Source organism: Colletotrichum jinshuiense, chromosome 4, assembly GCF_051148585.1.
Source record: "Colletotrichum jinshuiense chromosome 4, complete sequence".
In the NCBI taxonomy this organism is placed as follows: domain Eukaryota; kingdom Fungi; phylum Ascomycota; class Sordariomycetes; order Glomerellales; family Glomerellaceae; genus Colletotrichum; species Colletotrichum jinshuiense.
In genome coordinates, this window is record NC_139311.1 from 2,261,182 (window position 1) to 2,275,047 (window position 13,866).

The following is a 13,866-nucleotide window of genomic DNA, read 5'->3' on the forward strand; positions in this document are numbered from 1 at the left end:
TACGAAGAATTGTTGACTGGAGGCGAAACAGGCGCGTAAGCAGCAAGCTCCTTCCTGGTTTGCCTTGCCCCCCCCAAGCCGCTGCGAATGGACGAGTTGAGGTTGTGCGAGTGCAGAGAGTCTCACGCGTGACGCAGCGGGCCGCCTTCGTGTTACCTGGCACTCTGCACTACCGGGTGCCGCTACGTACTCTACATGTTCATGTTCATCAGTGGTTCATGTACTGTCTGGTTGAGAGGAGAGCGCAACTGGTTGAGACCCAAACAGGATGTGACGTTCCGAATAGCCATGCGGCGGCGACGGGCGATGGTGGGAGCGTTTCCCAGTCTTCAAAGCAGGAATGCCATGCCTCCCATCCCGGACCAGGAGCCATCTCCGATCTGCCAGCTCCGACGTGATGTGTCGGTAATGAACTAATGATTGAAGGATGACGAGACACCCCCTGGTCGCGCAGCGTAGATTACCGCGTTGAGAGGCACAGCACAGCCAGCGCGGCCGTAGGGCGGTGGTGGTGGTGAGGGCCTTGTCACTCACATGCTTATCGAGTGCCCTTCGGTGACTTCATGATGATTAGATAACAGGGTCCTCCGCCAAAAGGGACTGCAATCAAAAAAGAGGGCGAAAAAAATCTTCCATACGAAGCGGGAAAAAAAAAAGAACAAAAAAGGATTGAGAGGACTAGGCATAGCGCTCCCCCAACAAAATGGACAATGGCCGGGTACACTAGACAGGGTCCCACGGCGGATGGACACATGAGAGTTTGTGACGTGGACTACGTAGCGCACGTTAGCACCCAGCGCTAATAGCCGCGGTAGACGTTATCTGGCGTCTTGTACAGCTACTCGCCCCGTCCCCCACCACACGTAGCCAAACCCCACCAGGAACCAGGGGTAGGAGCTCAGCCTGAGCTTCCAGAAGGCCGCCGATGACCGCGGTCCCCCCGCCTCTCCCCTGGCCTGGCAGCAGCCCAACTGCGCGTTCTCCAAAGGCGAGCTGCGTTTGCGCCGACTTCACCTGACTTGCTTGTCCAAGCAGACAGCCACTTGCCGTGGTCCTCGACACTCCAGACGCTCCAGACACTCCAGACAGTCAACAACGGCCGATGGGAGTCCGTCAGTCACGGTTGTCACTGCCGCTGATCTCGCCCGTGATCTTCAGGCTGTCGCATGAAGTCGCAGCCAGCGTGACCCCAGACCAGGACGCACTGACTGTCTTGCCTGGACCAACCCGGCGCTGCAGACACGGAATATGTTGACAATGGGTCGAACAAATGGTGTGGCCCTCCCCCCCCCCTCCCCCAATTAGAGTTGGAGCTGGTGACCAAAGCTCCCAATGCGTTCGTTGCCCGTTGTCGGAAAGGTGAGAAATGTCTGGGCATGGCCTCCGGCAACGTCCAAAGAAGCATCCATGTCGCCGGCTTGCCAACCGTTTCAGTCCATCTAATCAGCGACTGCGCAAAGCTACCGATAGCATCTGTACGTTTACCCAGCAAGCCATTGGCAGTCTTGGGTTTGCTCCGGGCTTGCCCTCCCGTACACGGCCTAGTCAAGTCAGTGACAGTCGCAAAACCTCGACTTGTTGGTTCCCCCCTACCTCCCCTCCCCCCCACCCCATCCATGGCTTGGGCGTTGGCATCGCTTGGGCCCATTCCGCGAATCCCCCGGGGTGCCAGGGTAGGCTTTAAAAAAAAATATTAAAAAATAGCAAGGATGGTGTCGAGAAAAGCCGAGGCAAACAGAGCTTTCCAGGGAGTTGAGCCTGGGTTGACACCGGAACCCACCCATCCACTGTGGGAGCTGCCTTAACATGAACCTTCACTGGTTTGCGGCGCCGCCCGTCCGGAGTCGAGGCTCGAGCTGTTATTCATGTGCCTCTCAACAATGTCCAGCGAGGTACCCGGGGTGTATCCTATCCCCTGCCCCCGGCGTGCCCAGATAGCTGGCGAGGAAGTACGGATAGATGATGTGCCATGTTTGCTTGGCGGGACCGGCTTCGCCAAATGGGCGGATGGATGCTCAGTGGTGGAATCCACCCAGAGTAGCACCTCCCGCGGCCACCCGACAAGGCGGGCAAACGCGCACACGAGGGAGGAGGCACTTGCGGCTTCAGGAAGGACCATGCCATGTGCGCCTGGTGTTTGTTCCGCCGCCTGCCATTCAATTTCCTGCTTCCAGAGGCAGGAGCTGCTCCCAAGCTAGCTTTCCCAACTCCTGCTTCGGTTGAAGATTGTCCACACCTTTTGGGGACGAGGTACGTAGTCCCGAGGTAGGTACATCAACAGTACGTGCTTCGCATTGCATGGCATTGAGAAGCTAAGAAGCCAAGGTGCGGAAGCCAGCCAGCCAGACGATGCGCTTGGCTTGCGGGCCTCAAGGTTCGGTCGACTCTCTCACTCTCAGTCTCTCACACTCTCTCACTCCTGTTACTCCAACTCGTCTCTATTCGACCCAATGGCTCTAGAGCTACCGTAGCTACATTGCCCAGTACTCGCTGGTTCAAGAAGAGTTACCTACCTTGCCTACCTGGCCTCGCCTGCCCGTGCCGTACCCTCATCCTCGACGTACCTGGTCTCGTCTTGTCTTGTCTTGCTTTCCCATCCGTTGCGTTGCCTTGCGTTGCGCCGCCCTGTGGTCCCAGCATTATTTATGACTAAAGCCCGAGTTACGGCTAACCTGTCCCATGATGTCCCGCTCGTCATCGCTCTCCACGCCAAATTCAATCTCCCGACGAGGGTGGGAGGGGAGGAGCCGCCGGTCTTAGCACCACGTTATCCACTCCTCCTCCCATCCAGAAAATCAACCCTTCCCTTCCCCATATTAAGACCTCGAGGATCCCCTCGCATTGACCTTGTCACTTGTTCTACCCCTTCTTCTTCTTTATCCTCTTCGTCTCTTCCATCCCTCCCAGTCTTCTTCCCCCCCTTCCTCGACCTGAAGATAGATTCTCTTGCGCCAGAGCATCTGTGCCATTCAGTGCTGCCATCTAGCTCTCGTCTCCCTCACCCAGCTTTTGCCTCGGAAGAAAAGTCTTGTGTGTGTTCCACCACCTCTACCAAGCCTACGACGACCGAACCGACGTCGGTCTACAACACTAGCCTCTCGGTGTGTTGACGCTGCAACTGTCGCGTGCTGAGATACCCTCTTCGCAAAACGAGGCTCCTCCGTCCGTCTCATTTGCTGCTGCTGCTGCTGCTGCGACGCCGCGATTCAGGAACCCCAACGCCCTGAGTAAACTGCGGGACCGCAACGCACCCTCCGAACCACCGCCCACACTCAATTGGTCAATTTCCCCCACCATGGCCAGCTTTACCGTGCTCGGCGAGCTTCCGCCCTCCTCCCTCTTCACCTTCCCGCCGAACGGCGCTCACATGGCCATCCCCCCACCGCTGCCCGGCTCCATCGCCGCCGCCCCCCCGGTCGAGATCCCCGACCACATCTTCTCCGCCGCCCTCGACCCCAGGGTCCCCATCACCATTGCGGCCCTCTACGCCGTCACCATCAAGCTGCTGAACAAGTACAACAAGTCCAACAACCGCAAGCCCTGGGCCATCAGCAAGACCAGGCCCTTTTTCGCCTTCGTCGTCCTGCACAATGTCTTCCTCGCCGTCTACTCGGCCTGGACTTTCTGGGGCATGCTCGGCGGCATGAGGAGGAGCATCGTGAGCCCCTTCGGCCCCAACGGCCTGGCCGCCACCGCCGACAGCTTCTGCCAGCTCAACGGCAACGGCGGCTTCGGCGCCGCCACCGTCTACAACGAGACCGTCGGCTACTGGCAGAGCCTGACCGGCAACTCCGCCCTCGGGTTTGACGGACGCCCCAGCCGCACCGCCACCGGTAGGATCTGGAACGAGGGCCTCGCCTTCTACGGCTGGATCTTCTACCTGAGCAAGTTCTACGAGGTCCTCGACACCTTCATAATCCTGGCCAAGGGCAAGCTCAGCTCCACCCTCCAGACCTACCACCACGCCGGCGCCATGATGTGCATGTGGGCCGGCATGCGCTACATGTCCGCTCCCATCTGGATGTTCGTCTTGGTCAACTCCTTCATCCACGCCATGATGGTAAGTTCTATCGCAGCCCCGACCGGCGCGAGAAAGAAGACGAGATACTGACGAGGTTTTGAACAGTACACCTACTACACCATCACGGCGTTCAACATCCGGGTCCCCATGGCCATCAAGCGAACCCTCACCACCCTCCAGATCACCCAGTTCCTCGTCGGAGCCTCGTACGCCATGCTGCACTCCTTCGTCTCCTACACCGTCCCCGTGACCGTCTACACCGCCAACAAGGGAGGCGCCGCGGCCACCACCGCTTCTGCCGCCACCACCACGGCCGCCGAGACCGTCGCCACTGCGGCGACCGGCGCGTTTGAGACGCTCAAGAACATTGTCTTCGGCGCCACCGCCAAGGTCGCCGAGGAGGGCGCCGCGGCCTCCGCCGTCGCCGCCGCCGCCGCCCCGCAGGACGGCTTCATCGCCGAGACCGTCTTCGTCACCCAGCCCTGCATCACCACGAGCGGAGAGACCTTTGCCATCTGGCTCAACGTCCTCTACCTCGCGCCCCTCACCTACCTGTTCGTCATGTTCTTCATCCGAAGCTACATCCGCCGCAGCAGCGCCGAGTCGTCCAAGGGCAAGGGCAAGGCCCGCCGCGAGAGCAACGTCACCCTGGCCGAGAAGGCCGGCTGGGACGCGGCTCGCGAGGTCAACCGGGAGATCTACAACGGCTCCGCCGCGTCCGCCATCGACGGCAGCCCCAAGCGCGGCACCAACGGCCAGGCCAAGCACTAAGCTCGCCTGCACGATGAGGCCGGGGGGTGTCGGGTACAATAGAAAACAAGGATATACGATTGGAAGAGCAGCCCGGGGGAGGGGGGTTCTTGGAGAGGCGGCATGGTCATAATTACACGGCGTTTTGAGCAGGAAAAGGATTGGGGTAGGCATTTGCATCACCCGGGGCGCTCGTTATCTAGTCGTGCTCGTCTAGAGTCTTGCATTTCACGCGCAGGGTAAATAGTGCAGTCGGGCATGGTCCGGCATGAGTATATATACATGTAGTCACCCAGAATTTGAAGTTTTCTTGTCACCTGTGTTCCGTGTCCGTGGTTTGATGTCTTGATGTGACTGGCATGCGACTTCACGAGGTATTTCTTCAACGGAGTGTCAAGGATGGATGCTGCGACGAAGCGACAGCAATGTTGGCAGGGTCGGGTCGTGCGGCTGCCAGAATCTATCAGGATCGCTTGGCTCGCTTGGCTCGCGTTTCCGAGGCCCTTATAGCGGCGCACCAGTCGGCGCCGAGTCAGGCGGCCCCGGAAACGGCGGCGTGTCAGACAGGTGGCGGCCAGATGACGGCGTCCACTGTGGATACGGTTCGCCCGAGCCCCCGGGACGTTCTCTCCGCGATTTCGGCGCCATTCCGGTTCCGTCCCGACTCCGGAGCGCGCTCCGGGGCGGGCGAAGTCTTGCTTTTTCCTTTCTTTCACGCCTTTTTCTTATCCCCCCCTCCCCCGCGCCTATCTTTACCCCCAATCACCTTATCTCCTCCATCTATGATTTCTGTATTTGCCCATCCTCTTATGTTTTCTTCTTCAAGCATCTCTTATCTTTTTCTACAATCTTTCGTTGTTCTTTCCATCTTTCGCCCCCCTTATCTCTTCTATCTCTCTATCTATCTTTTGCCCTCTATCTGGCATCGATTGATTCAAGGTTTGGCTCGGCGCCGGATCTGATTGTGACTCATGGGCCGAGACTCATTCCAGACGCCACGCCCGTCATGTGAGAAGCACCCTGAGCGGTTTTTTTTTCCTTCCTTTTCCTTCCCTTCCCACCTTGTCTTTGACGGAAATTCGTCTCGGTGGCAAAACAGTTGTTGCAGTTCTGAACCCCCCCTCCCTCCCCCCAAATCTTTATCTTTGTCTCACGTAAGGGTCGGTTTTCTGTCCGCAGCACATGTCTGAGCCGTGCGTGACACGGACGCTCTTCTTCTTTTCTTGTACGACAGACGGCCGCTGCGGGTGTCGCATTCGATCTGTGGGGTTTTCTGGGGAGGGGAGGGCGGCCGGCCTCTATCTCGACGACGCCCGTTTTGTCTAGTGTGCCGTTTGGCAGCTCGTTGGTTTTACATGGAGCATGGAGAGGGGGGAGGGTAATACCACACACACAAAAACCAAAAAACGGAGGGGCGTTGCGTTCTTGAGACGACGTTTGTGGTCGTCGACGCCCGCATGCACATGTTTTTTATCCTCCCTCTCTTTTTTTGGTTTTTGTTCTTTTCTATTTGAGGAAGGGGGGGGTGGTTCGTTTTCCTTTCGGAACGCTCCCCGCCGCTGCATATTTATTCGTGGTGTCTTGGACGATGCGTTTGTGGATGTGCGGGGAAGGAGGACGAGGAGGACGAGGACGAGGAGAGGAGGAGCGACGACGGTTTCTGGGTTAGGTCGACCACGGGCTTGGAGGGCTTCGTCACACGTCGTCCGCGTTCGTTCGACTTCTCTCCCTCACCCCTCACCCCTCACCCCCCCTCCCGCCTCGCCTCGCCCGCCGCTCTCGACTCTTATCTTTTGGATTTTGCTATTTTGCGTTTCCTTTTTTCTTTTTCTTTTACCCCTCTGGGCTTGGGGCTCCAAACGTCGTTTTGCTGGGAAAACATGCCTTTTGCATTTTGCCTTTCCTCGCCCGCACACCCCCCCACGCCCACGCCCACACACGCCCCCTCTCCCCGCATTCCCTACTGACTGACTGCGCGGTGATGCGCCTGGTAAGCTCATGCATTTTCCGTGCGAGCGAGTGAGCGAGTGAGCGAGTGAGTCGAATGCGAGAGTCGAGATGCGGCTACGATGCCGTGTACTGGGCGTGCATTGCATGCGTGCGGCTGGGCGGGCGGTGGTGTATCCCCCCTCCCACACCGGCACGCCTGCGGGAGACTTTGCAGCATCGGTGGGGGGACGAGAGGGGGATGGGAGCCGATATGCCTAGACTGCCTTACCTACCAAGCACATGTGCCGTCCCGGCGTGCAGACGCACGACAGCCACCCAGGCGAGTCGAGTCCGGCCCAGCCCGGTCGGTCCCGGCCCAGTCAGCCCCAGTCCGGCAGGCCGCTCGGCCAGCGGGCAGTCGCGCAGAGGTGTAGGCGGGCATGCGGGGGGGACATGTCAATCGCCGCTGCGGCTGGCGGGCGATGGGATTGCACGACAGCCTCCTCCTCCATCCATCCATCCAGTCCTCCTTAGGGAGCCTACGAGGAGAACGAGGAGCAAGAGAGGCGGGGGGAGGAGGGGGTTCTAGCTCCCTCGACGTCAACGACACCAACGACCGCACCCCGCGAAGCTAAATCGGACCGCGCGGGTACTACCTCTCACCGTCCCTCACTGCCCCCCCTCCTGCTCCTCCGTCCACAGCACAGCAAAAAGTCACACCGACCCAACTTGCACTTACACCGGCGGCACGTCCTGGCCCCGCCGCCGACAGCGACGACGAAGACGACAACACCCCCTCCCTCCCTCCCTTCCCTCGAAGAATCTGGGGTAGGACGGACGACATCCGAGCATAATCCCAATCGCGGGGCAGGACACCATTCACCGCACACAGTTAGGAACTCTCTCCCCCCCTCTCTTCCACTCCTCCACTCCCCCCCCTTAAACACCAACACCAACACCAACACCGCAACAAAAGGATATCCCCGGGGAAGCGGGAGAGCGGGAAGCGCGGCGAGATGAGTCGATGAGTCGACCGGGGGGTGTGGACGGAGGGAGGGAGCGAGGGAGGGAGGGGGTGTGAAGGCTTGGCCAGGGTAGCTTCGGCACAAGGCCAACCACAAGGCCAACCGCAACCACAACCCAAAAAAAAAGTGAGTGAGAGTGAGAGTGAGAGTGAGGATGACAACCACCTTCCCCTTTCCCTTCAGAGACCTACCTCACTTTCACATGCACGCAACGCAGCGGCAGACGCAAAAAAAAAAAAAAAAAAAAACCAAGACCTATGACTGCGGCTCAGACGGGGAACTGCGCGCGGGGCCCCCTTGGGTAACCACACATACGCACCCCGGAAAAGTAAGACGGATCGGATGGGCGAGCGAGGCCAGTCAGAGCTCGCTCGCTCGGCTTGCTCCGTATCTGGGAAATTCCTCCCCAAAGCACACAAAACCAGGCAGGCGTCATGGAATGGACTCGAGAAACGCCTACGCAGCATATCGATCGATTCGGGACTAGGCGCCCCTCCAGTCACTTCAGTCATCGGTCACTGGCGGCAATAGGGTCAAGGTTTGCCTGCAGGCATCGGGGTTCTTGTTGCAATCGACAGTATTTCTCTCTCTCGTCCGTCTCGACCGTGTCGTCCGAGGAATACGAGGAGGGCAGGGCGAGGTCGCGAGCAAGGTTTGGCTCAAGCCTGGCCCTGTTCGTTTCCCCTTCCCTCTTGCCCCCCCTCCCCCGTCCGTCCTATCGGTCCCAGCCCCGTCACCCAATACGGTGAGGGCAACTCTAAATACACGCAACGCCGGTCCGTGAAGGTGTTCGGCCGACCTGTTCCGCTTTCGACTCTTCCCCGCGCGAAAGCGGCCCCTCGACGAGGGCGCGCCCCTTGCGGTTCGGGCACGAAGCGAAACACCCGACCATCACATCTGGATATAGACCTTCAAGGATATGCCGCTAAGCCCCGTGCTCTGGAGGGTGGAATTAGAGCCAATATATATAAATCTTCCGTAAACAACAAGCCTTTCCCACATGGGAGAATAAGGACAGTCCCGGTCCTGGTCTTGAGTAACCATCCAACGCCACGCTAAATGCAAAACAAAGTCCAAGCCAAAAATCGGTTGGGTTCGAAACCGGAAGCGCGTTCTATGTGCGGATCGGGGGATAATGGGTGTGACGCGTATGTGCAGTCCATTAAAGGTGGGGGGTATTGTGGTTGTGGTGTCGTCGGGGTGGTTGGTGAGAATCCCCGCCGCCGTGTAAGTGTGTCTATGATTCTATTCTTGTTCGCTCTTCGTAAGGCCGTGAGTCGTGATTGCCGCGCGTTCTGTCGCGCCCGGCGTTTCTTGTTTGAGGTTTCCGAATCCTCCCGCAAATTTTTGCCCCCTAGAAGGTGCTCCAGTTCCAGTCGCGCGGGACGCTGGCGGCGACCTCGGGGCCCTTGGTGGGCGGGAGCATGCCCGGCATCATGGGGGCGACCGGGCTCGCGACGATGGGGCTCGTCGGGGTGCCGGCCGAGTCGGAGCTCTGGTCGCTGCCGCTGCGGCTGCCGTTACGGCTCTTCCATACCTTAAATTCGGTGTAGCAGTGGAAGCAGGCGCGGGCGAGGGTCCCGCGGGGGTTGTAGTTGCAGTCCTCGTCGAGGGGGATGGCCTCGTTGGAGTGGTAGCCGCAGAAGATGTTGCCACAGCGGCGGCAGTGGTGGCGGCGGTTCAGGGCGTTGAACTTGCGCTTGCAGGTCGGGTCGTCGCACATGACGGACTCGGTGTCGGGCTGCGGGGGGCTTGTCAGTTTCTTGCGCGGGCATGCGTGAGACGCGGTGGCGGACTAACCTTCCAGTGCTTTCGGGTGGGCTCGCCGCTGACCTGGGGGAACAGCTCGGGGTCCAGCTCGAGGTCGATGACCTTGCCGCTGTCGCCGGTGGAGCGGCGGGACAGCTTCTGGCCGAGGACGCTGAAGCCGGGCAGGCTGATGAAGCTGCTGTTGGAGCGGCGCAGGCAGAGCAGGTCCTCGCCGTCCATGTCCTCGGCCCTGGGCGTCCGGGGCATCTTGGAGTGGTGCTGGGTCGGGCGGAGGACGGCGGGCATGTACATGGGGCGGATCGCCTCGTTCAGGCACGACACGGGCGAGGTCGGCGAGCCATCGTGGGGTGTGCTCAGGGGAGAGGTGCGCTGGCGGAAGGGCTGGGGTTGAGGCGCCGCCTGGAACGAGTGCGAGCGCGCGTGGGAGAACTGTGGGCGGTTGGGGGCGTAGAACGGGCCGCGCTGCTCGACGACGGTGGGCATTATGAGGTCGGTTGCCATTGTGTCGAAATCCGAGGAGTAAGGATGCTTTATTAAGTTTTGTCCGAGTTGTAAGTTATGCTGTGGAGCGCGTCGAGAACGTTGCACGACAGCGTTGGCGCTAATCAGGGTGATGCGGAGTGAAGCGTGGTGTAAGGAGTACGGCGATCTCGTGAGAGGGGCGTTGTGTCGCGGCGGCCGGCGTGATTAAGAAGTGAAAGGCGCGGCAAGATATGCGGTGTGGTGCGGGCGGTGTGATGTGGTGTCGTGTTATCGGAGATGCTCCGGGTGTAAGAGTGAGAGGTAGAGGCAAAAAATAAAGCGTGGTTCGTAAAACGACGTCGAAAGGGTTATGTTTATCCGGAGAGTGCTGAAGCAATAATAATAAAAGATACGCTTGGTCACCGGGCGGGGGATTCTCGCGTCGAGGTGAGGTGGTGAATATGATTTGGGGGTGGTGAGGCAGATCGCAGCGAGACGATGGGTGCGAGCAGTGGAGGGGAGCGAGTTGGTCAAGTAGTCGGGCGGGCTGCTTGGGACCTTGGGTAGTATAGATGGATTGGATGGGACGAGGGCCGTCGATGGGGGGGCGTGGGAGGAGGAGCCTTAAGGGCGATTCGGGGCAAGTGGGATGGGGGAGCGGGTTCCCTATTAGTTTTAATGCTGCGGCAATTGGCGGAGCGAGTCGCCCGTGTGGTGTGTGGTGTGTGGTGTGTGGTGTGGGAGGAGGCCCGGCACCAGAGAGAGAGCAGAGCGTGTCGAGTCCCAGAGGCGGGACAGAAGGGGAAGGGGGGAGGTGAGGGAGGGGGAGTGCGCCTTCACACACCGCGTCGGTGGATAGCGGGAGACATGACACACGCCCTCCTCCCGCCCTCCTAGGTAGCCTCCTCCTCCCCTTCCCCCTTCACCTTGGCTACAGCCCACCACCAAAACCACCTTCATTTCTGTTGCTCTGGGCTGCCCGCTGCTGCTGCTGCTGCTCCTGCTTCTAGTGTTCTTGGTCTTCAAGGGGGGGCGTACACATCTTCCTTTCAAACCACACGCCCTCTGGTTGGTCTAGCCCGCCGTGGTGGTGTACCGGTATACTCGCTGCACTCACTTGCCTGTCTGCCGATGCACATTTTACCATCTCCGGCTCTCCCTTTACCCAACGTCATTGACGTAGATAACATCACAAGCCTACCAAGAGGTTACGCTCAATCTTTGTAGAAGACGACAAGGTAGGCAGTAGGTAGAGCTACCTACATGCCTACACTTCTCTGTCTCTGCCTCCCCCCTCGGCTCCGACCAGCCAGTTGAGCGCGCGCCACCCAGGGTGAGACAGCGGCGGGAACGACTGGACGGCCACGCAGTAGCAACGAAGAGAAAAGGCAGGGCGGCGGTCCTGATGGCGGCGGCGGCGGCGACGGCGACCGCCCTTTCGCCCTGCAAGGAATCCCCCGTCCTCCATTCCAGCGTTGCTAGCTCCAGTTCCGCGCTGCGATCCACCTCCCCGAGCCCCCCCAAGGCAAAGAAAGTCCCCTCCAGTGCCCTGAAAGTGGTTTAGCCGACACTCGCCTCCGTGGGCGGCCTTCTATCCGAGTCGTGGTTGGTCGTCGGGAGGGCGACACCCTTGCCCAACTCGGGACGACACCCCGGCCATGGTCCCGTCGTCGTCCTAACTGCCACCGCAATAGTCCAAGCCGGACTTGTTTGTTTCCACAGTGGCTCGCTCGACCCCTCCGAAAGGACCCAAGCCTCCCGGGCACTCCTCCTCCTCCTCCTCCTCCTGCCGTCTCCAGCACGGCCCAGCCTGTCTCTCCTCGCCCAGGTTCCGTGCCCATTGTCTCGTCTTGTCTTCACCAAACCCGGTTTAGAGCAAGGACCGGCGCTGCTCTGGTGGAAAAAGGACCCTGAAATGAACAGCTACGTAAGGTAAATGTGCCATTCGGCCGCTAGTCGACGTCGTTGAATGAAGATCGCTGGGAATGCCCTTGGGCTACGGGGCTGCTCGCGTGCCCTCCTCACCTCTCCTTCTTCTTGCCGCAGTCAAGCCGCCGCTAACACGGCTGGGATACCTTACCCGCCCTCGCAGTTTGTTCTGTACCTTCCCCTAACGTTAGTAGTCCAAATCATCCTTTGCCTCCTGGAGTCTTGGGACGGTCGAGGTCGGCTCACTCTGTGTCAGGCTCCCGAATCCTTACCCTGCTGACCTCTCTCCCGAGGGAAGGGGACGAGAGGAAAAAGAAAGAATCCCGCGTAGCGCCTGTAACCGCAAATTAGCGGTCTGTCGGGGGTTAACCTTTCAGAAGAAACCGCCAACCCACTTCACGTCGCCCTCCCGCCTCGCCACTTTAGCACCAACTCCAGTCTCCAGCCATTTTTGGATCCCCGGAGAAAGACCGCAATATCGCCTTGGCTCAAGGCACCGCGGGCTCTGGTCTCCTGTCGAATGTGCCGGCGGCTGGATGGTCTTTTGGCTGCACCATGGCGAGGCAGCCGGGATCCATCGACACAGTCGTAGTCCTTGACTGGCCCCATAGTCCCGTCCGATGCTTAATTATTTTGCGACTCGTCCTCCTCTCCTCATCTGCGGTTGCTGCATCGTCGCCGCTGCCCCAAAATAAAAGTCAATGACAAGGGGTGTCGGACAGAGACCGATCTGGACTCTGGGTTTTTTTTTTGCCGGCTGCCGCTCGTATCGCACCCACGCGTGCATCGACCAGGCTGCTCAAGGGCATATCGGGATTCGGGGATCCATCCTCCACTTCTTCCTTGGATGGGGCTCACCTACAGTTTGAGCAGGGGAGGGGGGATGAACCGATACTCGACATGGACATGGAACGCGGCTTTTGATTGCTGGGTGCGTATGTGAAATGGCCGTCGGGCTCAAGCCGCCTCTTTCGGGGTAGTCCTGTCCGCAATTGCTCTGCTGGTCCTTCCATTGCAAAGCTCGAGTGTGCCTTATCTCTTTGTTACTATGGAATGGGTTGCCATTCGTGGTTTGCGGCAGCCTGTGAATGGTCACGATTGCTCCTGCTCAGCGTCATCTACCGTCATCTCTCCCCGTGGACGGGCTGGCTTCAACTACGGATGGTGATCCCCTCCCCTCCTATCCTGAAGCGTGGATGCGTGAGCGCCCATCCATCCATACATCCGTCATGCAAGATACCTTTGCGTGCCTGCACCGCGATAGGCGGGCTCCAATCGTGCTGTGCTGTGCGACGTCGGAACGCCTGGTCTGAGTGCCCCTCTTGATGACAGACAGGTCGGATTTGCTGCACGTAGTCAGCCGGGACCCAGAATCAGACCCAGGCTCGGCATGCAGCTCGACGACTTTCGACTCAAGAGCCGGTTTGAACCTGACGCAACACGCAAACACCCCCGGCCGGTCGCTGCGCTGTTCTTGAGTCGATTGCAGAAACGTAGCCTTGCTATAATCCAGACCGCTGCGAAGCGCAACGCTTAGTGCACAGCTGCTCCTCCAGACGCGGAGGGCCAGCGTGATGGGGAACCGCAGAAAGAGGGCCAGCGTCCATCCACAACCTCTCCTCCAAATCCACCTCCCATCTGCTCAATTGCTGCATTGGGTAATTTTACTGGGGGTGTGCGGCCCCATACTGCGGAGACTCATCCTCCACTGGCACTGGTCGACCGAACCAGACGAACGCTGTTCATTTCCAATCGTCGCGACTCGCACTTCTCCGATCTCCAGCCTCCCCAGTCGGGGCTCATTGCTTGTTCGCCTGGTCGACAATGACCTTTGGCCGGGTAGTGGGTGGTTTCCTTTTCCAGCCCCCGACACTCCGTATTGGCGCTCGTCGCTCGGCTGGGGACGGGTCGCCTGTCAAAGCTGCAAGTTACGAGTTGCAACGACGTCGCAAGCGCCCCCGTCAGATGTTAATGGGGAGC

General features: G+C 59.5%; 2 protein-coding genes across 2 annotated transcripts; one reads left to right on the forward strand and one right to left on the reverse strand.

The window, feature by feature from the left end:
• Positions 1-3,295: 3,295 nt before the first annotated feature.
• On the forward strand, positions 3,296-4,792 carry EsH8_IV_000567 (GNS1/SUR4 family-domain-containing protein; the record flags this gene model as incomplete). The annotated part of the gene is made up of 2 exons (XM_083265457.1): positions 3,296-4,060; positions 4,127-4,792. The coding sequence occupies 2 exons, from the start codon at positions 3,296-3,298 to the stop codon at positions 4,790-4,792; spliced, it is 1,431 nt and encodes a 476-aa protein (XP_083124352.1).
• Positions 4,793-9,079: 4,287 nt separating this feature from the next.
• Positions 9,080-9,996, reverse strand: EsH8_IV_000568 (FYVE zinc finger domain-containing protein; the record flags this gene model as incomplete). Its single annotated transcript, XM_083265458.1, has 2 exons — positions 9,080-9,466; positions 9,526-9,996. The coding sequence occupies 2 exons, from the start codon at positions 9,994-9,996 to the stop codon at positions 9,080-9,082; spliced, it is 858 nt and encodes a 285-aa protein (XP_083124353.1).
• Between the last annotated feature and the right edge of the window lie 3,870 nt (positions 9,997-13,866).